Below are 26,110 nucleotides of genomic sequence, written 5' to 3'. Positions count from 1 at the left end.
GAGTGAGAGGCCAGGTACAGGAGAGCCTGGAATCTTGACTGTATTTTTCCAGGGGGATCTGTTCAAGGCTGAAAGATTGTCTTTAAAGATAATTACACAGGGTCTGGAGATAGTTCAGAGGTTAAGAGAACTGGCTGCTCTTCCAGATAACCCAAGTTCAGTTCCCACACCCATACGGCATCTCACAACCATCTACACCTCCGGTTTCAGGGGATCTGACATCCTCAACTAGCCTTCTCTGGTATATCATAAGTATGTGGCACACACATACATTCAGACAAAATACTTATACACATAATAATAAATGCAGTTATCATGTTAAATTTCCTAAACATAGAACTGATTTTGTAGTATTGTGATATTTTCCTTTCCAACCTTACTATTAAAATCTTAATCAATTTAATCTATTTATGCCCATTAAAAAGATGGCGCTTGGAATGAGCATTATGTGCCATGTAATCAAGCACTGGAATTAACTGCCAACTCTATTTACAACTGACTTTATACCATCTCTGAACATTTGAACAAAGTGTTTAGAAAAACAGCTAAAATAAAGTTGCTTGTTTTCTACCCACTGACAAATCTAGTGTTTTACTTTTAAAACATAAGATTTCTTTGTGAGATCTATGAACCATTTCTTAAAATAAATTATATAACAAAATGAATATTTGGAGAACACCATATGCTAATTTTGTTTTAAAAGAGCACTAGATTGCTTTCCTAACGCTACCTACTGACAAACCTAACAGAAAGGAAACAGGAGGAAAAGAAAACAGGAAGGCAATAAGAAACCAAGTGTTTTCTCTTCTGCGGTGAAAAGGCAGAGATGATTTCCACCAGCCTAGCTTTGCTTCTGAAGTTAAGACTTCCTTGCTCACGGTGGTCATCAAAGGACACACCACTTTTCCATTAAAATTCAAGGTGTTAACATCCCATCTTTCAGACTAACAATGTTACATATTTCCAGGGGACACTATGTGTTGTGAGCAAGCTAACCTTTATTCCAAATATCCTGGCAAGCATTTCTAAGAAAATCACCAAACAATAATAAATAATAAAATAGACACTTCAGTGGTTAGAGATATGTCTCAATTGGTAAGGTATCTGCCCGAACTCCTGAAGTTAGATCCTCAGTACCAAATCAGGCAAGTGTGGTACTATATGTCTAATCCCAGCACTTAAGAGGTGGAGGCAGGAGGATCAGAAGATAAAGGTCTTCCTACACATACAACTATCATAACTACACAAAGAGACAGAGTTTGAGGTTATCCTAGGATACATGAGGCCTTATCTAAAAAAAAAAAAAAAAAATCCAAGAAAAATAAGATGAACATTTCACTTTGAGATCTAGTAATATAAATATCCTGGTCTTTACTTCAAGGGAAAAGGATAAACAAGTAAATTATGGTCATAACAGAGCCTGTTAAAAAGAATTACTGCACCTAATGTAGCTGGCAGAACAATCAATCCAGTCTACCCACTGATTGATTCTTCCATTTATAAATGTACAGAGTGTATCATTAAGCACCCTCTTCTGACTTAAAACATACACACACATGCATGATCACAGGGGCGGCAAGGCGCTAACCCTGACAGCAGAGTGGCACTGCAAGCAAACTGGCCTGTGGGTAGCTTGCCCACATGGCTGCCAGTTTATGATGCTCCTGCTGGGAAGTCTCCTTTACAGGGTTAGCCGAGTGGGCAGCTTCTCCAAACCAAACGATTTTAACAAGGCAACAACGAAGGTGAGAACTAGCGCGCTGATGAACTAGCCTGTGAAATCACATTACCATTTCATTCAAAGAAACAGAGTTTCTAAGTCTCAGCCACACTCAAGAAGGGGGAATTTTGCTCTACCTTTGTAAAGAAAAAAAAAAAAAAAAAAGTCAAAGAACTGTAACATTTTAAACCCTTTCTAGTGCCTAGGAAACTGTCAGTAATTTTAAACGAAGTACCAAAAATAAAGGGGGAGTGAGAGACAGGAGCTGCAAGGAATAAATGACAGTATGCTGCAGAGATTAATAAACTAGGGCTTTAAAACATAGAAGCAACACAGGAAAATGGAGTGGCTTGGATAGCTTTCTCTTGGTCTAGCAAGACATTCGTAGCTTTTGAGTTTTCTGTGTGTTTTTAAGTGTCCTAATACACATCAGGGACAAGGGAGACAAATTCCCAAAGCAATTTCCAAAGTAAAGGATTTCCATGGAGATAATCTTGTTTTTTTAAAAAAAATTTTTTTTATTATTCTAACACTGTTCAGTAATCAGATGCATGACAGATGCTTATGTGTAAAAATAATATATTTTATAACCATGACCCTTCATAATTGTTGACTACTTTTCAAATCATTTTGGGAAGGTGGGTGATTGGTAATCTCCAATCAGAAATACAAAACAAAACAAAACAACAACAACAACAAAAAAAACCGCTTCTTAAATCTTTAAGCATCATCGAGTGGGCTTTCTTTCACTTGAGCACTGTGAGAAAATCATGAAAACACACTGGGAAAGAGACACTATGGTCAGGTCTTTGTGGCTTTTCAGGATGAGGCCAAAAGCATCTGGACAGGGGCAGTTTGGATTGAGCTTTAAGTACCATGGAAATATACACACCACTGTTTTCCTCATTTATATTTCTAAAAGAATAAATGTCACCTCTAAAGAATTCAGTGTCATGGTGCTGCCTGTGTACACTGACAAAAAGCCCACAGTACTACCTTGGTTTGTGAGCACAAAAACACCACTGGGTCAGCTCGTAAGGAGCCACAGATAATCTGAGTTTATCTAAACACTTCCAACCACAAGTACAATTTCTATGTGATCCCCATCATAGAACCACAAAGTCAACCCACAAGTCACACTGCCCACAATTTACATTTGAGTGATTCACTCACTAATATTCATGATAAGCAAATACTTACAGCTGTTTTCAGGCAGCTTTCCACTGAGGGACCTATCTAGCCAAGATACAAGAGATGCAATGAGCAATTCATTGTACACTCATTAAGCCCTCTCACACAGCAGGTAAAGGATGATGAAAACAGCATGTGTATGTAATGAGCAAAGCTGGGACCGCTAGGCTCTCATCTTACTCCTACGTATGGTATTCCGGGTAAAGCTGGATCTCTAAGCTCCAGTTTCATCATCTGAGACATGGGCATGAAGGCATTTACCTCAGACTTTTTGGCTTAGTCTAGATACAGCAGTGATGTCCAATGGACACCATGTTTTCTGAGAGGCATTCCCTTGGCACCCTGTCACACTATAGCATATCCCCTGGATTTCTTTCTACGCCCTGTAAGGTTTCTCTTTATAGCACTTCCCAGTTCCTTAGTACAATCACTTTCTGGATTGATGTAAACTGCCACTTGACATAAAATTAACCAAGACAGAGTCTCTCTGATGTGTTCTGTTTACCTAACACTCAGAACAGTAGCATACAGTACATACAAAATAAACACCTGTTGAACTGATAAGCATCCAAGCAAATGGGACAGAATACAAAGGTGAAGATGTCAGAGTTGCCCTTCCTCCACTCCCAGGCTGCTCCAGTGGTAACTTTCTATCTATGCTCATGTTACATCACTTTAACTGCCATGTTTATACCTACAGTTTGTCAAGCATTTACTATGTGGCAGACAGTGTTATGGTTTTCTTAATTTTGTCCATTAATGCCCTATATATATCAACTATCTTTGTATTTTAGAGTAAAAAAATCTAAGACTCAGTGGAGTCAAAGATTGTACTTGAGCTTAAAGTGTGCCCAAGCCACACTATCCTTCCCTTTGTGAAAGCGGTATATAGTATATAGATGCTATATTCTTCATTGATGGATCCCATTCATTTTGTTTTTCCTATCCCAATAAAGTCTCCTGAGCATCTTCTTATATATACATTTCAAGTATATTTTATCACCTTACAGCATGAAAACTAAGGTAGCATTTGAGAAGGCATTAGAGTAAGCCTAAACACATGATCACTACTCATGTGAAAAACAAAAACAAAACAACAAAACAGAGTCAGCTCCTCAAAAGCACCTCTGTGGCTTTTCTGGTTGTTTTCTCTGATCCCTCTCAAAGGGTTACTCCCTACAAAAGGCCCACTACATGATGTGAAAAAGACAAAAGTTGTAAATTAGGTTTCTCATTTTGTTGAAAACTTAAACCAAGATACAGTCACTCCAGGCTGAGACACTATGATGGCTGATCTCCAGTGTCTTTGGTTGGGCATCAACTAAATGCCAGGTGGCTGGGAACACCTATAAAGATTTTCTTGATTGGATCATATGAAGTAAGAACCACCAGGAGTCTGGCCACACCTGATGGTGGCCACCCATGCTGAAGAATGTGGAAGTGGGTACTTCTGCTTTCTGTCTACTTTCCCTCCCTCTCACTGGCAAGAACATTTGCCCTGCTGCTAAGTGATTCCTTCACAGCTGTGAGAACCTAGTTCTTCCCATTCCAACATAAACTGAAGACAAGCAGAGACATCCACAGCCTCATAGATTGAACAACTACCAGATTTGTGACGTTTCCCTCCATAGCTATTGTTGAGCTAGCCAGACCACAAACTATAAGCCATTCTAATAAATCCCTTTTAATATTAATATATTTTCATTCATTCTAATAGTTTTGCTGCTTTAAAAAAAAAACCCTGACCTATAAAGTGACTGTTTTAACACTTATCTGTGTTAAATAAATATCACATCATTATCTTGAACACAGAGAAACTAGGTACTGGTACAAAACAGGACGGCAATATTACACAATGTTCTGAGGTATGGGGAGGAGGCTTCAAAGAACAAATTTCCCCTCAGACTATTGATTCTGAGTTCTGATGGTGGGTGAGCAGCCAGAGAAGGCTATGGGGTCAGGTTTTGCCTTGTCCACACTCCTTTTGGCCCTATAATTGCATAATTCTAAAACTAAGAACACCCCCCCTCCATATACAGACGAGGAGAATGGGCTTGAGATAATTAAGTAACTTAATCAGGGTAGTTTTGTTCACTGTTCAACCTCAAAGCATGAGCTCTTTCCTTCACAGTCAGCCATTTTCCCCTTCCCAGTTTCCTGTGAGATTATAGACAGCCCATGTATTAGAGAAGCGGCCTCCTGTAAGTGAACTGGGGCTGCAAAAATGCTATCAAGGTGACTCAGAGACCTTGAAACATTCTCCCCAACCCTTTCCTGGGGAAGCTAGAGTCTACTACTTCTTGTGAGTACCCACTAATTTAATTAATTTGGATGAATTATCTTATTATAATTAAAATACCAGCACATTTATAGCATATAAATATTATTCATATAAATATATAATATGTTACATAACAATATATTAACAGTAACAATGTGGTCATAGAGTTCAAAAAAGTCACTGGACCAATATCAAACATCTAGTTACCTAAGTTCTCTGGCATCATTGGATAAAAGAAAAAAAAAGGTAGTGCGTAGTCTGTGAAGGTATAGATTTATCACTTTCCCTCCCTAAATCCCCCGTGGGGTCCATGGTCAGTACTTGTTTTTACACTCAAGAAGGAAGAGCCTACCCCATGCTTATCTGAAGTCAACGGACCACAGGCTGACCTATCACATAAAATAAGTACCTCCTACCATCTGTGACAACTATCAGCCTCCAGTTTACTTATTTCTTAAAAAGACATAACATCAACATATACCATAGAAACAGTGACAGGCTTTGGGTGAGAGTAGAGACAGAAGGAAAAAAAGGAGAAAAGTTCAATTCTTTGGCCTACTTAGCTTTTTCATCTGTTCAGGTCTCTTGTGAATATCCTACATGTAACAGAGACAACTCTGAACGTTATGAGTTCTGGGAGAATTTGGTGCATACTAACCTTGACCAGAATTATATATTGCTTTTACAGATTTCTTCACTTTCTGTAGGGCTGTCCTATCTTGGTCTAGAGCCTGAAAAAGAAAGAGGAAAGGGTGTTAGAAGTTTTTGGTACATTAAGAAAATAATTCACTCACAACTTCATTTCTTCTGCAGCGCACCAGAGTGGCAGCAAACTTACACATCACCAGCTATGCCTGTATTGCAGACATAGATTTTCTGGGCAAACGTAGGGTCACTATACAAGGCTCAGTGCTGTGTGAAACAGCCAATCTGGTAGCCTGTCAGTAACCATGCAAAGAAAATGTAGGGAGTCTTAAGAACTGCTTCCTTCTCTCTCACAAGTTTATAGTCTAATAAAGGAGAAAAGCAAGTTTAAGACACAATGACACAATACCCAGGGAACAAAACATAACACCTCGTGTAAATCACCTAGAGAAAAAAAATTAGTGAAGTACAATAAGCAAGAATGATCTTTTCATACTGCTTTTAATGTTGACAATTTCTTTAGTTAAAAAAATTCCCGTCCATTAAAAGTAAAAACAAAGCTGATGATTTAACTTAAAGTCACTCTGCCCTGGCTTCCCACATGCTGAAATAATAGGTATACATTACAACAGGTATACCCAGCCTGTCGTTGGTTAGTGACCAACAACAGCCTGAAAATCGCCATGGACTTGACTCACAAATCCTCCTCAGGCCAGCGCCTCAGCCATCACATAGGGCAGTGTACTGCGCCCCAAAGATCAGGGCATGTTTACTCCATGGTTTCAGGGTAGAGGTAAAACTGAAGTATTGTAATGGTCTAATATTTATACTTTTGAAAACAAGATAACCCACGTTTAATAAATGCTTAGTACAGAGTTCACATAGATTATCCCACTTGATTCTCACAAATAACTCATGGCATATGTCCATTTCATAGAAGAGAAAACAGAAGTTTAGAAAGTTCAATCTGTCTGGGGTGACACAGCTGGAATTTGAACAAAGTCTTGACAACAGAACCTGACCTCCAACCTTGTCCAGTTCTGCATCCTGATCTGTAACAAGATAGGATGAAAAACTGCAAGTAATCACAGGGAGTGGGGACAAACCATTTTCAAGAGAGAGAAACCTGAGTAAGCCATTTAGGATGCTGAGTGTTAGTATTGATTGTCAACATAATGGGATTTAGAGTAACTAAGAGACTAACTCTGTGCATGTCTGTCAGGGTTTCCAGAGAGGCTTAAATGAGGGAAGACCCACCTTGAAAGTGGGTAGCACCACCCCAAGGACTTGGGTCATGAACTGAATAAAAAGCAGAAGCAGCAGGAGCTCAGCACTCATGGCGCTCACTTCCTGGCTGCAGATATGAGGTGCCCAGCTGTGGGATGTTCTCACTACCACAATGGATTACATTGCCTGAAATGTTGCAAGCCAAACTCAACCCTTCCCCTTCCTTCAGTTGTTTTTGTCAAATATTTTGTCACAGCCAAAAAAAAAAAAGTAACCAGTATACTGCTAGTATAAGAAAAAGGAGAAACTGCAAATGCAAGGTTAGTGAAGACTAGACAGGAGTGTGCCCTCTGATGAATGGTGCAAATGACACACAATTATCACTGTTCATTTATATATATAGATTACTGATATCCCCCCCCCCCAGAAAGAGAGCTCTGGGTGTGAGAGAAAGATTTGTCTAGTGTCCCACATTAAAAGGAGAAAATAGCCTATGTGTTTCCAAGCATGCTCCCCACCTGCTGTGGAAGTGTGTCTCTGTCTTTGTGGACCTCACCATAACTTCGAGAAAGGAGACAGTTCTCTAAGCTCAGCCAGCAGTTCAGCAACAGGGGCCTACTCAGAGAGAGTAAGTTCACAGACTAGAATGCCTGTGTGTATTTGGAGTTGTTAACACCAATGGGCAGAGTACATGGAAGAGCTCAAAACACTGTAGGAGACACCATGTTGTTTCTAGTGGGGGTACACTGACCACTGACGGGGGAGGCAACGTCTCAGAATCCGTGTCAGATGCTTTCCCAATTCATCCACACACGCAATGAACTCATCCATAGAGTGCAAACCCATGTACTTTTAAACGTTTTTAAGAGCATTTCATCTGTAAGGTACACCCACAGCCAAATATGAATGACGCTTTTTTTTTTTTAATCTTTCGTATTTGGCCAGTGGCAAGAGGCAGCCAAGTAAAATGTATTTTTATGAGCCCCATACTGCAGAAAGCTAGAGGATGTTGTCTTTCAGTCAAACCAGGCCCTTCCAGAAATAACACCTCTAGATGTGCTAAAAGGTTTCATTCCCCCAAGTGCCAAACAATGGCAGTGAAATGTCATACCTAGTCAGGTGAGGGCTAAAAGAAGTGTGGTGCGCACAGGGCAGGCTCTGCAGCTGTACAAACGTGTGACAAGATGTGTGCCTGCATTTTTCAGCGTGCCTCTGAAGCTAGCCACGTCAAAGGGGCAGGCCGGGAGGGGCAGGCCAGCAGGCAGCACTCCACAGCTTCTGCTTCAGTTCTCTCCTCCAGTTCCTGACCTGAGACCCTTTGGTGATGGACTGGTGTGGAAATTGACCAAACAAATACTTCTCCCCACCCCTCACCCCCGCCTCAAGCTGCTTTCAGCCAAAGCAGTTTGTCAACTAAGGCATGGACTCTTGGAGGTTTGAGAAGAATTCAAGATGACCTAAGGAGCACATGAATCATGCTGGGGGGGTAGATTTGTTCCTTCTATTGAGAGCATAAATGCAATAGCCACAAATTAAATGAAAATCCAACAAGTCTTAAAAGTACCATTTCTAATAGCTAGAATTCATTCAACAAATACACATTAATAAGTGGAGATTATGGGAGAGGACACAGACCCCAAAGTGAGTAACATATAATTGGTCTATGTAAGGCAAACTTTGGAATAGCGAATTCAGTTCCAGGGGTTCCTGGATACAAAAGAAGGGGAGAGTAAGAAAAAAGAAGCAGAGAACTAACACTCCAGTGTCTGCTGTGTGCTAGGCATTTCCCCATGTCACCTACACCTTCGGCTCTTGTTCATGGACAGCTACCCTTCTCTGTTCCTGCACTGAGGAGGAAGGGGAGACTGGGAAGGCACAAAAGACAAGCCAAGGCGGAAGCAGAGCAGACACAGGAGGAAGCACAGCCCCCACTGCATCAGAATGAGGTGAAGCCTGGGGGGCTGTGACTGAGCTTGTGTGCCAGCAACACACCTGGCAGGTAGGGAAGGTTCAGTCAGGAAGCAGCAGCCCAGAAGACCTGCCTACTGAGGAGGAGACACACAGCAAGAGCAGCATCTGTGAGAAAGAGGCAAAGATGCTATCATTTGTGAGTTTCAAGATTAGTAGGAGTCGAATGAGGCCGCTAAAAAAAAAGGGGAAATTATCAACCTAAAATAAAGGCTTATTTGCATAATGCATCGCAAAAATGGAAAGTTGATGCATCATACACAAATAAAGGCTTTAAGCTGTTTATCTCACTGTTGGAGACTATTAAAAGAACTTTGAAGATATTTAACGTTCTACAGATATTTAATGTTCTCTGTTGTGCTTACAGCAATGGCTGCTCAGAGTGGGTGGGATGTGGCCCATGGATAGATTTGTAGGTGGCACACTGTTATGTTCTGTAGGCCCCAAGTTGAGGAGTTACTTCACACTTCAGCACTGTGGCAAAGTTTCAATGAACCACTTTCAGTGACAAGTTATAAGCTATACCAAAGAACTATCCCATCCCAGCAAATAACCACTATGCTAACAGCAACCTTCTATACCCAAAGCCAGGTTCAACAAAGAACAAAAACTGAAGTATGCTCCAATGTGTAGGCATCACTCACCCTACTGGACATATATTCTGAGGGGAAAGGCAACACTGACCCCGAGGAAGGTCAGATATTCAGCAGATGATAGCATCTAACACTACAGGTCCACAGAGACTAACTGGCACCCTACAACATTAATGTTACTCTTCCATGTGCTGGCTTAGAATCCTAGTTTTTATTCCAACCACCAGCAAGTAATCCCTTCTTAACTAACATAAATAAAGCAACATGGTGATGGTGGTGGTGGTGGTGGTGGTGGTGGTGGTGGTGGGTGGGTAGTATATGTAAAACCATTTCCTGAGGGTTCATTATGGCTGCAAAAGACCCAAGCCTCAGACGACCTTTCAAGGCCAGTCACTTCCATGATGTAGGAATAATGAGATGATTTCATTTTCCCTGGTGAAAGCCAAGAACGTACTACCTTCAACCACTGAGGTTTCAAAGGAAGCTTCATATAAGTCCTACATGAAACAGACCAACGAAGACTGCATGGAGTGAAGAGCCTGCCTCTCTCCCTCCCTGACTTCCACTTCTGCAGATGGGAATGTAGTCCAGTGAGAACTGCTGGAGCAGCAGGGGTCAGCCTGGCCAGTTGTCAGAGTGAATGCTCTTTTCAACAAACCACACGGCCTTTTGTATAGACTGTGGAATCCACCAATTTGAAGAGAGAATATAAGACAACAGATCCACTTCTAAGCCCTTGAGGCTAGTCTTGCCACCAAGTTCAGCCAGTTCATGAACTTTATGAAGAGAATCTGATCCTATGTCAGAGGGAAAGGCCAGGATTGAACTCTCAGGGAAGCTCACTCTGCACTGTGTGGCCACCTTGTGGACACGCCCTCAGTGTTCTGGCAATCACTTAGCACCTGTGGATGGGGCCAGTCTTCAAAGCAGCAGAGCGTAATTATGGAGCTGGGTACTACAGTGAAAAGAAATGTGATGCTGTGGCTGTGAACACAGGAAAACAAGGTCATGGAGACCTGAACACTTCCTGTCTGGCTACCACTTATCGGCTTGGTGACTGTAGCAAACTTAGGTCCCCAGGTACTAAAAGGCGTTGTTGCTGCTGTCTTCACACACCAGGTGAGGTTGCTTTCCCTTTCCCAAGGGCCTCAAATTCTTAGCTCAAACTGCCTTCTGTGTCAGCTGGTTTTATGTCAACTTGACACAAACTAGAGTTATCAGAGAGGAAGAAGCCTCAGTTGAGGAAAAGCCTCCATGAGATCCAGCTGTAAGGCATTTTCTCAATTAGTGCTCAATGGCGGAGGAGAGTCCAGGCCACTGTGGGTGGTACCATCCCTAGGCTCGTGGTCCTGGGTTCTATAAGAAACGAGGCTGAGCAAGCTATGAGGAACAAACCAATAAGCAGCACTCTTCCATGGCCTTTGCATCAGCCCCTGCCTCCAGGTTCCAGCTCTGCTTGAGTTCCTGTTCTGACATCCTTTGATGATGGACTATGATGTGAAAGTGTAAGCCAAATAAACCCTTTCCTCTCCCACTTGTTTTTGGTCATGGTGTTTCACTGCAGCAACAGAAACCCTACCTTCCGTCTCCAGACTGATCATAAAAATGTCAGTCTGTATTATACACATTACCTTATTCAACCTTTACAGTAATGTATGAGAAGGTTTACACCACCTCTGCTTGTACAGACTTAAAGAAAACTAAAGCTCAGGCTATATTGGATTATGCAGCCTGTGAAATACAAGGATTCTAAGCCAGGTGTCTTTAAAACTAAAGTGTAAGCAAGGCAATTACAGTAACTGTGAACCTTCTGACTTGCAGAAAGTCAACCAAGAAGGGGACTAGTGGAAGATAGGGGGGCGGGAGAGGAAAATGGCATGGTGAATATGATAAAAGCACATCACTCACATGTATAGAAATGTCACGAGACCACTATCTGGCACAGTAGTCAGAAATGGGGGAAGGGAGGAACAACAAAGGTTCAGTCATCCGGACAGTAGCAAGACAGTGTCAGAAACCCTTTCCTCTCTCCCTCTTTCCTATGAGGAAGCCTAAGAGATTCCCAAGCAACTCTCTAAGGCAGGGAAGGGTGAGGGCCACAGCCATATGAGGAGTCATCTAGTGCTCACTGGGGTTACACTAGCTGGTTGGTCAGATTTGAGATGCCTATGAACCATGTAAGTTCCTTGCTTACCTCTTGCCTCTTGACTTCAGAACCGAGCCTTCTTCGGGTTTGACTAACAGAATCACAGCTTTGACGCTGGCCCCCACATTCATTAAAACTAATGCTGTCGGGTGTACTAAGCACTTGTCCACAAAAAAGTTGGTTTGCTAATACAAACCAACCACAATAGCATCAGAGATGCACGGGCTTCTGAAAAGCAACTGGTGTTTTAAAATATTGCTAACTTGCTGAAAGGTATCAGGGAAGGACAGAAAAGAAATGAAATAGAATTAGTGTGTTCACCCTTGGAATCAGCAGAGTCAGGGATTACTTAGCAAAGAGAGAGAGAACATCTTAACCTTGGCATTTCCCATCTAGTTTTGACTCACAGACAGGTCACTCAGGATTAGCCAGCACAGAGGAGTGTAAGGGCAGTGGGCGACACCTACAATAGGGATCCTCCACTTGTAAAGATCTGCTCCCCCAGAAGTCGAGCCTACTTTAGAAGTCCAGGTACCTGGTAAAGACGAGACTGTCCTCCGTCAAGATGTGGTGAGGCAGAAAGCAAGTGTGTGCCAACATTCTAAGGAGAGGTATGTTTGTGATTAAGCCTCCGGGAAGCTGGGTGGTGGTGGTACATGCTTGTCATCCCAGAATTTAGGAGGTACAAGGAGGGCTGAGAGGTCAAAGTGCTCAGGTGGGAGCCACTCATATTCCCTCTTCTTGAGCTCTCTGTCACAAACAGGACAGAAAATGCTGTTACAGCCATCTCAGTAGCACTGCTTAAGCCCATTCTCTTGGGTCTTGTCTTACTGTTTGTCTCCCCCACTCTCCAGTTTAACAGACTCCTGATTGGTCCCATATTTATCCCACCACCACTGCACCCACGCACAATGTTCCTAAAATGTAAATCTGATCACATCACTCTCTGACTTTAAAAATCAGGAATACTGAAGGAGAAACTCTCCATAGCTATCATTATGTTGTGATTAGAATCACTATCACAAGGTTGATTATCTAAAAACTTTAAGCCTGCTAACAATATCTTCTAATTCATATGCCATGCCTACTTTGCCCTCAGAATTCCAAAAGACCCAATGACATGTTTAACTTCCATAGAAAATAGGGGAGAAATAGCACATACCCATGGTAATTTCCTGTAGCCTTGCAAATTGTACATTTTAAAAAAATTAGTAGAATATTGTGTTTCAAGAGCTCCTGTCTGGGGCCGAGAAGAAAACTGTAATCACAGCAATTACCTTGTGAACCTCTAATTTCTGTTGTAGCTGCAAAGTTTGGAGTAGAACACCCACCCACGAGTACCATGGCTCTTTCATCTAGAAGCAATCTCTGTTCCATTCTTGGTAAAATAATAATTATAGGTACAACAAGGTATTTAAAGAAAAAAAAAAGTCAGGAAAACACCATTTTCATACTATACAACAGTGAGATTCCTGAAGAAATTAAAACCTTGACCAGAACTATGTTTGTATGTTAGGAGCTAGCACAGCAGAATAAGAGTCTATGCTGGAGAACACAGTGAATTATGGAGCTGGTTAGCCTTTCAGCTCCTCCAAGCTCTACGATCCCATGGTACTCTAGTAAATATACTGTTTGGGTCTTGACTCAACACTTGAAAACATGCTGCGATGGCTCACACTCACTGAGGCTTAGTCAAGATGGAGAGTAGGCACTGGGAAAGGGCTTACGTGACTGGTATCTAGAGCAAGATGCTTAGGGTCAAATCCAGCTGTACCACTTCCTAACCTACACAACTGGGCCTAGCGAGATAAACCAGCTGTACCTCAGTTTCCCTATCTGCAAAACAGGAATTTTTATAGTAGGCAATCTTGAGTGGATTAAGTGGAAAAAAAAAAAAGCCAAGTAAATAAAGCGCCTTCAACAGTACTTAGAACAGAGCAAGTTCTCAGCATATGTTACCTAGATTTGATGGAAGGTCATTTTGATTTATTTCCTTCAAGGTTCTCGAGGGGTGAATAGTTAGCAAGAATATTTTTTTATGTAGATGGCTGAGCTACTATACACAAAACCCTCCATTCAGACTACTCTTCCTTGAGACTGCTCATTTCCCTAGAACATATACAACATTATATATATTATACACGATATAGTGGAGATACATATATGTATGTATCTACTACAGGGTGAGAAGAAAGAAGGTGACAACTTCTGTAATGTTTATGTTATATAGAATCACAGAGAATATTCTTATGCGTATATCCACACTTGAAGGTTGGAATCATGCTCAAACAGATTTGAAGACACACTATACAGTAGTTTGAAGACCACTACAAAACAAGTATTTTCTGAATAGCATTCATGCTCACAGCATAGTGGGACAGGCAGAGGAAGGGGTCGCAAGAACTGTGCCCAGAACTGCCTGCTGTGTATATACTACAGGTGTAGGAAGAAGATACCCTTGTCCAACATTTCAAAGGCATTACTGGGCTGGGAATGTAGCACAGTGCTAGAGTACTTGCTTACATGTGCAAGCCCTGAAGTTCAATTCTCAGCCCAGGAGGAAAAAAAATAAGATAAAAGACATTACAAGACATTAGTGGGCTTTTAAGCACTGGCAACTAATCTAATAACGCAGAATCCCGGGTAACATCAAATGGTATTGATATGATTTAAAAAATAAAGAGTCCTTTGCATTTGCTTTTCACTTTCAGTAATTCGTTAGTTTTCCCAACTTGCTAAAATACCACCATCTTTCCCTTCTGAGGAAATCTCAGCCTAGAGAGATGAATTTACCCTTTCTAATTCCAAGCAGGCAGCAAACATCCTGTAACTCATCTCCTAAACCAAAACTGATTTTAAAAAGTAACTGCTCATAGGTATCTTAATAATCTTAATAATATTATGCTGCTAAAGCAAATGAACGTAGTTATGTGGGGGTTTCAGATTGGCTATTGAACGGTAGAGAGCATGCCTGGCATTCTCGGGGTGCTGGTATGGACCCCCAGCACTATACACACAAAACACCAGTATTTCTCCTGCTTCCTTTTGCAAAGCATTTATACACCTGTTTTCATAGTAAAGAGAAAAAAAAAACAGACATGTTTGCTATATAAACAGAACACACTGCAAATTAAAGTTCTTTTAAAATATTGTTAAATTATGTGCATTTAATCATTCTGTGTGTGCTATTACAAGTGTGGAAATAAGAAAACAATTTGAGACAGACAGCTTTTCCCCTCCACCACGAGGGTCCTGGGGATTAGACTGAAGTCCTCAGGCTTAGCAGCAAGCTTCTGACCTCCCAGGTCATCTTGCTGGTTCAAAAATAAGTTTCAATTAAACGTTAGCCATAGCCCTACAGCTCTAAAACATCTATTCTCCTTTTTGCTGACTTCCTATCTTGGTACATAGACACAATTTCTATTTAAGTAACCAATGTCTTACATGCAGTTACACTCAGCTTTTTTCACTTACCAGTAGGTTGCAAATCACTATGTTTTTCTATCTGGGTGTTACCAACTGAGCAGGTGTGGATGGCCTTTCATCACTCTGAGTTGTCTTCTGATTCCTACACATTCCTGTTGAAAGCTAGTATAATCTGCCATGTTTGTAAGGATTTTTATATTTACTGTCTAAAAGAAAACCTGCTTCTACTACTTAAGTTGTACACTTGTGTTTTACATCAATGGGCACCAATGGTATTTTTATTGCATTAGTAATTCATGATGTCCCTAAGTTACAATACAGATAAAAAGTCTTAAATAAATGTCACAAAGATCTAGCTAATTCTCTTGCAAATCACATTTCAGTGCAATTTAGGATGCTAGTTAACTCAAAGCACAGGCTTCTTAAAAGGGTTCAAAGGCTAATGAGAAATGCGGGGATCCCGCCCAGCACAAGGCAGCTGGTCCACACCTGCCCCCTTAGAGTGCTCCCTGAGGATCAGCTCAGACAGAACGCCTTACTAGAAGAAGACTGCTCACAGATGGGAGACCCTGTGATACAGAATTACTCCAGAAAGACAGACGGAGGCTGCAGTCTTTGCTCAGAAGCACTTAACACCAGTCAGCATTGGGTATTGTTTCCTTAAAGGCAGTACTGAAGCTCTCTATAAATCAAACCTTTGAAATCAAGCCCTGTTTCCCTAAGATGAATATTAGCACTTCAGAGACATTCCCGCTAGATGTCAGGTTTTGTGTTTTCATGGAATGAGCCCTTTTATCATGTGCACATTCTTAGGCCCTGCTGTATGAACAGACCGGCAGGATATCAACTGCCCAAGATGTGTGTGTACATCCACACAGCACTTCACACCAAAACTTCCACCCCCATTCTCAATTAATTCACTGGACAAATATCAGAATGGGGCACAATATCTTAAAGCTAGGATTACAGGGGAGACCCCTGACCTCAGAAGTCACTATGGGCCACCTGAATTCCACTTATTACTAGGTCTCTGGACACAAAATCTTTGGAAATATGAATGCTCTTTTATGGTATGACATATGAGACTCCAAAGAAAAAACATAGTCACTCAGAAAAGTAGTCACTTCTAGAAAACAATTAATTTTAAGACAGGAAGATAAAGGGAATTCTGTTCTCTTAAAACATAGAAAACTTTCATTGTGTAATACTGTGTAGAGTGAGTTATACTGTAAAGAGTGGGACAAACTTTCAGTTGTTTTTCTGCTAGGGGAATAAAATTAAAGGACTATCAACAGTTTAAAAGTGGCTTCTATTTTGGATACTAAGAGCAGAAAATAGAGCCTCTCAAGTTAAAGGGTACTAAGGGAGTATCCTTTCTGCAAACCTCTAACTTCATGAAGATCATGCCAGCCATTTTACAAATATCCATGCTCAGGACACGGTAAAGGAGCATGTTTGGAGGACAGACTCAAGAGCTTACGTGGCCTAGGAACTTTTCAGTGTTATCTACTTAACTCTGGTGCCTCTTAGGACCATGTCAAGTGACACTGCACAGAGATCCTCTAAGTTAGTGCACATCTCAAGAGTGAGCCAGGAGTCCCCATGCAATTGATGAGGTGTGGACAGACATAGACAAGGTTTACAGTCCAGCCCCAGTAATTATATAAGGTTTGGCTAACAGTCACAAAGCTCTGCAAGAGGAGCAATACTTGTTACTGAAGAGTTCACCTCATAATTTTTGTTTGATAGTTGTGGTAAGGCATGAGGTAAAAAGGGGTTTGTTTGTTTGTTTGTTTGTTTTTTAATGTATTTAGAGTTCCCTTAATTTTGAAAACTACAACTTCCTCCTTATTCCCAAGAGAGTCTGGTTTTAAGATCCTTAATGATACTGAGGCCCCTTCTGAAAAATGGTATATTATTTGCATATAACTTATGCTCATCTTCTAGTATATTTTAAATCATCTCCAAATCACCTATAATACCCCAAATAGAGTAAATGTTATACAACTAGATATTTGAACAGAGCATGGTGGCATAGGCCTGTTATCCCAACTGTTGAAGTAGCTGAGGCAAGAGAATCTTCACTTAGAGGCCAGCTTGAGTAAGACTGTATCTCAAAAAACAAAACAAAACAAAAACAAAAACAGTGCGGAGATCAGGAACTGGGGGAAGGGGTGAGTGGTGACAGAGTCCACCCAGAATCCTGGGAATCAGACTCCAGAAACCAGACTTTTAAAGGGAAATCTCTAACTTTATCATCTGGTGTAACAACCTTTAAATGACTGAAAGGCCAACCAGACCACCCCAGGCTAGCCTCAAGTACCAGTAACAATCAGGCTGGTGTAACTATAAGAAAATGTGGGAGATGTGGAGGGGCAAGGTCACCTTAGAAGACTTCCATAAAGAAGGGGGAAGCAGTCACCGCCCTAACCTGGGATCCATTTTAAGACTTCACTAGTGTGCTAGGAGTCCCTAATGGATCAACACTGTGTGCAGTGGATCAGGATCTTTTGAGGAGATGTAGGAGTCACTGATGCTTCTTCACTTGTCACTCCCTACTGGCCTCAATAAGACTTACCTTGTCACTCCCCACAAAACAGGATATACACATTCTGTACAGATACAAGGCTCCCCCTCCTTCAGTCCAGATTTCAACTCACATTCATGGAAGCTGAGGGTACAGAGGGCCAACTGTATTCAATTAGATGTGCGTTTCCTCAAACCTGGACCAAGTAGCTTGGTAAATGAATAGGAAACTCAGCAGATTTGTTAAAAGCTCCCTGCAACACTGTCTTCTGAAATAATCCTTTCAGCAAAGGATGGTAATGCATACCTACAATCTCAGTGCTTGAAGATGGAGGCAGAAGAATCATAAGTAAGGGGCCAGCCTGGACTAAATGATTTCTATGCCACTTTGGGCTACAAAATAAGAACTTGTCTCAATAAAACAAACAATTGTTTCTTCTCAATACAATGGGGAAAGGTGGCCTGGACTTGATTCGGATTCGGATTCTGTCAGTATCAGGCAGATACTAGGCAGATACTATTCTAGTCCCTTGGTGATTAAAAAAAATTTTTTTTTCTTTTGAGTTGAAGGTCTCTTGTAGCCCATGAAGCTTCCTGTGGAGCTGAAAATGGCAGAAGGCTCCTGATCCTTCCTCCTTCCTCCACCTCCCAAATGTTCAGATTAAAGGTGCCTATACCTGATGGGATTCAGGATCTCGATCCCATTATTTAGCAGGGTGAAGGTGTAGGTGATCAATAAACCACACCTATTAGTTCTTAGACTGTACCTCCAAATACGACTATCTTCTCACTGTTCTTTTTTTAGTCTGAGTACAATAATTTCTAATTTGTCTGATAGATTTATGTGACTGTAACAGATAGTTAAAATCCAGAAATACCTCTGTCTCAATTCTGATTATTTCTTACTCTACTTCCTCCCAATATCAATTTTGGGGTAATTGCCAGTAAGGCCTTTTTTCTATCTGCCCCATCAATTCCCAAAGTAAAATTCTAGAAGGGACCTGTGTCTCTCCTTCTCTTTCTTCCCCACCCCACTTCCACACTCACTTTTTGAGGACTGAGAATAGGAAAGGACATTCTGAAGAAGAAAGAAAAAAAAATGTCCCCAAAGTATCATTCACAAAACCCATGACTTGAGCTGACTAAAGCAATCACAATCTGTGTAACTCAGGATACTAAGCTGATGACTCATTCACTCACTCAAATGGGCTGGAGAATCTCCCTCGGGACTTCCCCCAAAGCTTTCACTTACTCCCTACAAGCTTCAAATAATGTCTAATTTTCCACTCCTTTAAAACCTGTCCCCCTTTCCAGTTAAGAGTAAAGGCAATTTCTCCCCAAGTTCTACTCTGGAAATAAAACCCTGCAGTGGACACTCAGATGCTTAAAACTCGCTTTAAACCTTTGCCAGCTCTTGTCTGTTGGACGACATGGACCCTGGCTTGGATGCAGGGCCTCCTCACCCCCCACTGACTTTTCATAGCAAGCCCAGTCAGGCGAAAAAGAAGCAGAGCTCTATCCAGACAAGTGCATTCTATGGGCTGGTTATGACTACTCTAAAATTTCATGTAAAAATCAACGTAAACCAGAAATTCGGTTCTTTAATATATACCCTAATCAATTCTCATTATCTTGTCAGGCTTGCTCACTAATTACTATGCAACACAGTCTCATATCACTTGCACGTATTTTAGAATTCCTCATATAATGGACAGAAGCGAGTATTACTTGGACTTACATGTCTTCATCTGAGGGAGAAAAAATAAAATAAAATGTTGGGTTAAATCTTAGTCCAATGACTCTCTCTTGTATAGGGCACGAATTCCATAATTTCTTTGTTTTTGGAAAGTTCTCCTGAGGATAAAGATATATTAAGGCTTTCAAATTAACTATATTTATTCATTAATTATTCTAAGAATTATTTTTATAAGCACCTTACAACTGGCTTCTCTCTTTTAAAAATGGTGAATATATATATCCATCTAATATACTCCTTCCCCATGCCCCAAAACAGGGGCTGATCAAACAGCTCTGAAATTACAAGCTCACTGGCTCTTTCAGACAACCTAAGTTGGAATCCAAGAACCCACATAACAGCTCACAAACTGGTTTCAATTCCAGCCCTGGGGAATCTGGCACTGTCTTCTAGCCTTCTTAGGTAGTACACTCATATTGTACACAAACGCTTGTAAATGTAAAATAGAAGAAAAAAAAAACACATTGCTTGCTTACATATTTTCTAGTTAGAAAAAAAATAATCTCTTTCCCTCCACTTCAGCAGGTACTTCCTGTGTTTCTTGTATTTCTGTAACATTACAAGGTCATTTAGTGTAAGGTGTGAGTGCTAGTTAGCTTTAATTGGCAACCTGGCACTGCCTAGAGTCATTTGAGAGCAAAGCTTCAATTGAGGAACTGTCTAGATCAGGATGACCAGTGAATATATCTGTGGGGATAGTCTTGACTCTTTTTCTTTTAATAACTTGTTTAATTCTACTTTATGTTCATTGGTGTTTTGATTGTACAAATGTCTGTATGAAAGTGTCAGATCCCATGGAACAGGAGTTACAGAGAGTTGTAAGCTGTCAAGTGGGTGCTGGGAATTAAACCTGGGTCCTCTAGAAGAGCAGCCAATGCTCTTAACCAAAAGGAAGAAAAATAGAGCAATGTGTGGTGGTGAATTATCCAGTCTGAGGTAAGTCAGGGAATGAAGGCACAAAGGTTCCCAAGAGGTGTTTGTTCTGTGCTATCACTATCTCATCAGGCCACTCTGACTGTGGGGCTACTAGACCATGAGCTCTGGCCAGCAGGCCCTCTGTGCCCAGTGAAGCTCACTAACCTCTACACTAGCCAGGATTCAGCTGAAATGAAAAAAGGCCGAGTTTCTAAGAGCCAAAGGTTAACCTCGTTTTACTGCACTGGAGAGCTAGAAGAACCTAATTTGGCCAAGAAAAGGTGTAGGATGATGGGAAGCTTGGGAGAGCCTAGGGGATCTCTAATGATGAAAGAGGCTGAGAAGAGATTGTGGGTGGAGAGAGCCAATACACAGTTGGGTGTGGTTAAATTGGAGTCTGAGAACTCCTCGGGTGGCAGTGTCCCTAGGAGATCTATGTAGTGGTGGCATGTGCAATCCCAACTTTTAAAGGAGCTGAGGCAAGAGTACAGTGGGTGTGAAGCCAGACTGGGCTAACGGAGTTCATGTCTTACAACCAACCAAATGTGTTTGCCCATATGGAAGGGGGCCAAGCCACCTGTGAGGAGAGACCTGGAGAGATCAAGGTTATAGTCATGGGATCTCCCTTCTCATCTTAACTGTTCTTAACTATGACATCACTGACAGCTTGACCTCTACTTCTAGTAACTACCACTTTCTTAGGACTATATTAACAGAAGAACACTTGTAGGTTGACTAAAATGAATATGGTTAGCAGCTAGAAAAGGAAAAGACAGGTGAACTTTCTTATTACTTCAAAATTTCAAATGGAAGTAACTGTTAAAAGCACTATGAACCATCGTAATTTTCATCTTAATACTCAGCATGTAAAGAAAAAATGTATTTAATACTTTATATCTAGCCCTGCTAAATAAACAATACATGTGGGGAATTAAGATATATTAAACAAAGCTTCTACATGGTCCTTTTAAGTAAACACAGGATAGAAATTAGTCCTTCATTAAATAAGAAAGTCACTGAATGTTAATTGGAACTCCTAGCTCTTCAAATATCTGTAGTATTTAAACTAGAACCTCCCACATTCTATGACCCACACTGGAATAAAGGCCATCACAAAGTTCTGAAAGTATACTAGGTGGCACTGAAAACTGTCCCCCTTCCAAACAGCCCTTCAAACACAAGTTTATCTTCAGATTCATTATTAAATGCTTTGAATTTTTTATTTTAAACAGAAGAATAAACAGACTTGTTCTTAAGACCCTGACTACAGGATTTCCTTAAATGACACACTAATGAAAAATGCAAACCAGGGAAAGTCTTGACTCACTGTACCAGAGTTTGCTACATTCCAAACAAAGATCTGCTTTGAATCAACAGAGAAGAAAAAGCTCTTCGAACAACAAGCTTCCCTTAACCACTTGCCTTATGAATATTTCTGCTTTTATATAGTACGGAATCAAAGGACAAGCCCCCCTTCCTCAGTGATATATGCATTAATAGAGATAGCTCCCATAGACTTGTGTGTAATGCCTGATTACAGCTAAAGATAAGATCAGCAGTAGCCAGGTTTTTTAGCCGGGGGCTACATTTTCCTCTGGCTGTATTGCAAAGAGCACCAGAGAAGACAGGCTGACCCAGCAACCTACAGATATCTGCAGGCTGCAGAAAAAGGACAAGCTCGCCTATCAGGTCCCACTGCAGGAGCCAGAAGAAGGGGTGGGGAAAGTGATGCAGAAGAAGCCACAACTGGTCTTATTCAAACCTTGAGAAGAAACACCACTGTGAGCAAGTAACAAAAGATAAATGAAACAGACACAAGTCCATGTCAAACAAAAGAAAAAAAAATGCATACAAGAAAGGGACACCAAGAAGGGCCAACAGTCCTCCTTCTGAGGGAGCTGATCTGAGCTGCTGTTAGCTTAGGAGGCCTAAGTAAAATGGCCTTGGTTATTTCACACAGATCTTACACAGCCCTAAAAAATAAGGCACACTGACCTCTGCACAGTAAAGACCTATTAAAAAGAAGATCAGGGCACAGAGCTCAGAAAGTCCTGCTCTAAAGCTCAGCTGACCTTCCTCAGGAAGCTACCTGGAGTTGACGACAATTACTGATTTTGAGTGCTTCCTGAATTTGGCACAAGAAAATACTATCTAATGAGGTAGCCATTCTTAATTATTTCATGAATGAGGAATCTGAGATCCAAGAGTGTTAAGTGGCTTGCCTTGAGGTCACACTGTAACAAATGACAGGGCTGTGATCTACACAAGCTCTTCTGGCTCTATTACTTTGTGTTGAAGACACTGGCAATTATGAGAGAGCCTGTGAGAACTGAGAAGGAAAAATACAATAGAAAAGGGAGAGAATTCCTAAACATGATAGGGACATGGCATAGTATGAAGGTAACAAAGAATTACCTCTAGATAATTACCTCTAGACATGCCTGTGTGTTACCTCTAGATAGGAGACTTGAAAACATCAGCACTGAACTTAAAGCACAAAGATAGACTTAAATCAGGAATGCCAGGTAGGCAGAAACATAATACAGTGCAAAGGGATGGAGGGGGAAATAAAATATGTATGCTCTTTCACCTCTTTTTCACAGTTCACCTAGTAGAAAGATGTCAGTAGGATCTACACATGATCCCATGGTTCCCAGCACTCAGTCCAGAAGGATACTGGCTCAGCCTTCACTCACTGGTCTACAAGTGGTAGTGGTGTAACCAGGCAGCTGAGAGACAGTATGGCTCCCATCACATCACCCTTTCTAAAGCGCTGGCCCAAGCACTGCCTCTAGTCCTGCCAACTGCTTAGTTTGCATAACAATCACACAAATGATTTTCAAAAAATAATTGTATTCCTGCAGTTACTCAGATTCCTAATTCCATACTTTGAATCACTTCATGTCAGGAGTTTAAGCACGGAAACATGCTAAATAACATGTTTATTTCCTGTCCCCTGAACGTGAACACAAGATGGAAAGTAAATACTTCCCCTCCAGAAATGTAATGCATGGCAGCACTAGTGTTGTACATTTATGCCATCAAGACGGCAAAACACAACAATACACACACTATACAGAAGGCTCTAGAAGTCCTGCTTGGCAGGGGCAGGTCGAAAGTGGCTGAGCAGACTACCAGGTGTTTCAGCAGCTTCAGAGAATAAAGAGCAAGAACAGAAAGGAAGAGCTATATGGTCAGGATATCCAGAGGCACCACGGAGATGTTTCAAAGACTATGAGGATATGATTGGAATATCCAGCCCCTTACTTAAAAGGCAGCAGAGAGCCACTGACAGTTTTAAGTAGGATAGTTAGGTAGAACAGGGTCAGTTCTTGTTTCCTGAGTGGTTCCTCAGGGAACCCAGAAGAGGCAGAGTAACAGGGATGCTCATAAACACGAATGCCCAAATAAGCCACCATGATTAGGAGACGCTAGGGGAAGATTATAATATGATGGCATTTTTTCTGAAGAATGCTAAGCATCTTGCCCAACCCAAACAGTAGGTAACTGGGGAGTTAGGCATCAAACCCAGGATGTTCCATCTCTGGAGCTCGGCTCTCAACCTTCATAAGAACATATACTGAAGAGCCTCCTTGATCTTATTCTTAGGAGGCAGTGAGTCAGAGTGGCACCTCCTCCTTCAGCCACAGCTGACAACTGTTCTTCTTGGTAGTACATCACATGGAGTCTGTTAAAAAGGACACAGTGAGGCCTGCCTAGGGATGAACTCAGAAGACACCAGCCCAGAGATGGCCAAAGCAGCTGAGTAGCCCATTCTATAGCAATGGTTCTTTGTGGACAGCTCTGCCATACAATGCTGACAAATCAACTGACAGCATCAGACAGCACCACAGAGTTGGCACTCCATTATTTCTGTCTTAGCCTCTTTCTTCTGGGAATGCATCCCAAGGAAATTGCTCAGTTGGAAAAAAAAAAGCTAATGACTCAGAAGTAGATTAGAGCACTGATGTTTATTAGCCAAAATTTCAGCAATCTCCAGAGGGCTGGTAACACAGAAGTGGTTTGGGAAAGTAACAAACAGTTCCATACAATTATATCATGCTATTTGAAAAACTAATGAAAAGCTGCAAAACCATAAAACACCATTTTTATCATCATAAAGAAGGCAAAGACCATTGTTTAAAAGCAGAAAAAAGAAAAATCACAATTAAAAATAGTTGTGTCAGAGGCTTCACAGATGATTTATTCTTTCCAAATATTTTTAAAAGCTCGGTGTTGTATACAATGTTAAATTTGAAGGAAGAAAAAAGACATTCAGGGGGGTTTTTGATCACGCTGTACTTGAAGAACCATTTACAATCACCACAAAATTATACTACTGTGTGTTGAACTGAATTCTTTCCCTGAAGCACTCTCACAACAATCTGCCAATGTTAGCTTACATTATGCAGGACAAGAGGAATATCAAGTTACTTAACATGATTCAAGAAACCTGAGGGAGGAGAAGGGGTGGAGGAGACCGAACAGTCAAAGGCACTTAAGCCACTAACAAAAACAGCACTGTGGCTCCTACATAAAACCATTATTGGCCTCCGTAAGTCATTATCAGTCCAATAATACATTTCTGTTTCAGACTTTAAAAAGTGTACTTGAAACCAGAACGGGCCTTGAATTTCAAACACACAGAACTAAAGGAATGCCGCAGAGGGAGAATTAAGGCCAACTAAAATTGGCCTTTTGTCTAGGAAGCATTCTCCAATGTTGGGGGGTGGGGGAAAGCAGAGGCTGGTTCAGCCCTGGATGAATCTGAAAGTAAAATCTGAGACGCTCAGAGTCACCCACTGGTCAGAAACAGAATGCCAAAGCAGATGTCAATGATATAGCTTCCACACAAAATGGTCATTGTAAGAGTGGACTGAAGGTAAGAAAATTGTAAACAAGATGCTCTGGGGCAGACCAAATTGCTAATTACATGTGCTTACAGGTCAACAGCAGGAGAGAAGAAAGCACGTTAAACTTGTATGTGAACATACCAAACTGTGTAACAAAAGCTACCTCTCAAGGCTCCCTCCCAGAGTCTCACACTGCTGTGCTCAGAAGCATAGATTTTTTTGTTTTTATTTATTAATTTTTTAAACTTTATTAATTATACTTTATTCACTTTGTATCCCCCCCCATAAAGCCCTCCCTCCTCCCCTCCTAATCCCACCTTCTCTCCCCATTCTTCACGCATGCCACTCCCCAAGTCCACTGATAGGGGAGGTCCCCTCTCCTTCCTTCTGATCCTAGCCTATCAGATCTCACCAGGAGTGGCTGCATTGTCATCTTCTGTGGCCTGGTAAGGCTGCTCCCCCTCAGGGGGAGGTGATCAAAGAGCAGGCCAATCAGAGGCAGTCCCTGTTCCCATTACTATGGAACCAACTTGGAAACGGAACTGCCATGAGCTACATCTGTGCAGGGGTTCCAGGTTATCTCCATGCATGCTACTTGGTTGGAGTATGAGTCTCTGGAAAGACCCCTGTTCTCAAATTTTTTGGTTCTGTTGCTCTCCTTGTGGAGCTTCTGTCCTCTCCAGATTTTACTATTTCCTACTTCTTTCAAAAGATTCCATGCACTCTGCCCATCAGTTGGACATAAGTCTCAGCATCTGCTTTGATAGTCTGCAGGGCAGAGGCTTTCAGAGGCCCTCTATGGCAGGTTCCTAACCTGTTTCCTGTTTTCTTCTTCTTCTGATGTCCATCCTCTCTGCCTTTCT

General features: G+C 41.3%; 1 protein-coding gene across 8 annotated transcripts in view; it reads right to left on the bottom strand.

The window, feature by feature from the left end:
* Window positions 1–26,110, bottom strand: part of Asap1 (ArfGAP with SH3 domain, ankyrin repeat and PH domain 1) — a 312,808-nt gene that overhangs the window by 121,884 nt on the left and 164,814 nt on the right. For all 8 annotated transcript variants that reach the window (XM_060389353.1, XM_060389356.1, XM_021645398.2 and 5 more), the window contains one exon: window positions 5,851–5,923. In XM_060389353.1, coding sequence (XP_060245336.1) covers window positions 5,851–5,923 — 73 coding nt within the window. The remainder of the gene's footprint in view (window positions 1–5,850; window positions 5,924–26,110) is intronic.

Source organism: Meriones unguiculatus, chromosome 8 (genome assembly GCF_030254825.1).
Source record: "Meriones unguiculatus strain TT.TT164.6M chromosome 8, Bangor_MerUng_6.1, whole genome shotgun sequence".
NCBI classification, from domain to species: domain Eukaryota; kingdom Metazoa; phylum Chordata; class Mammalia; order Rodentia; family Muridae; genus Meriones; species Meriones unguiculatus.
The sequence above is the reverse complement of the archived record's forward strand: the minus strand, read 5'-3'. Positions and strand labels throughout refer to the sequence as shown.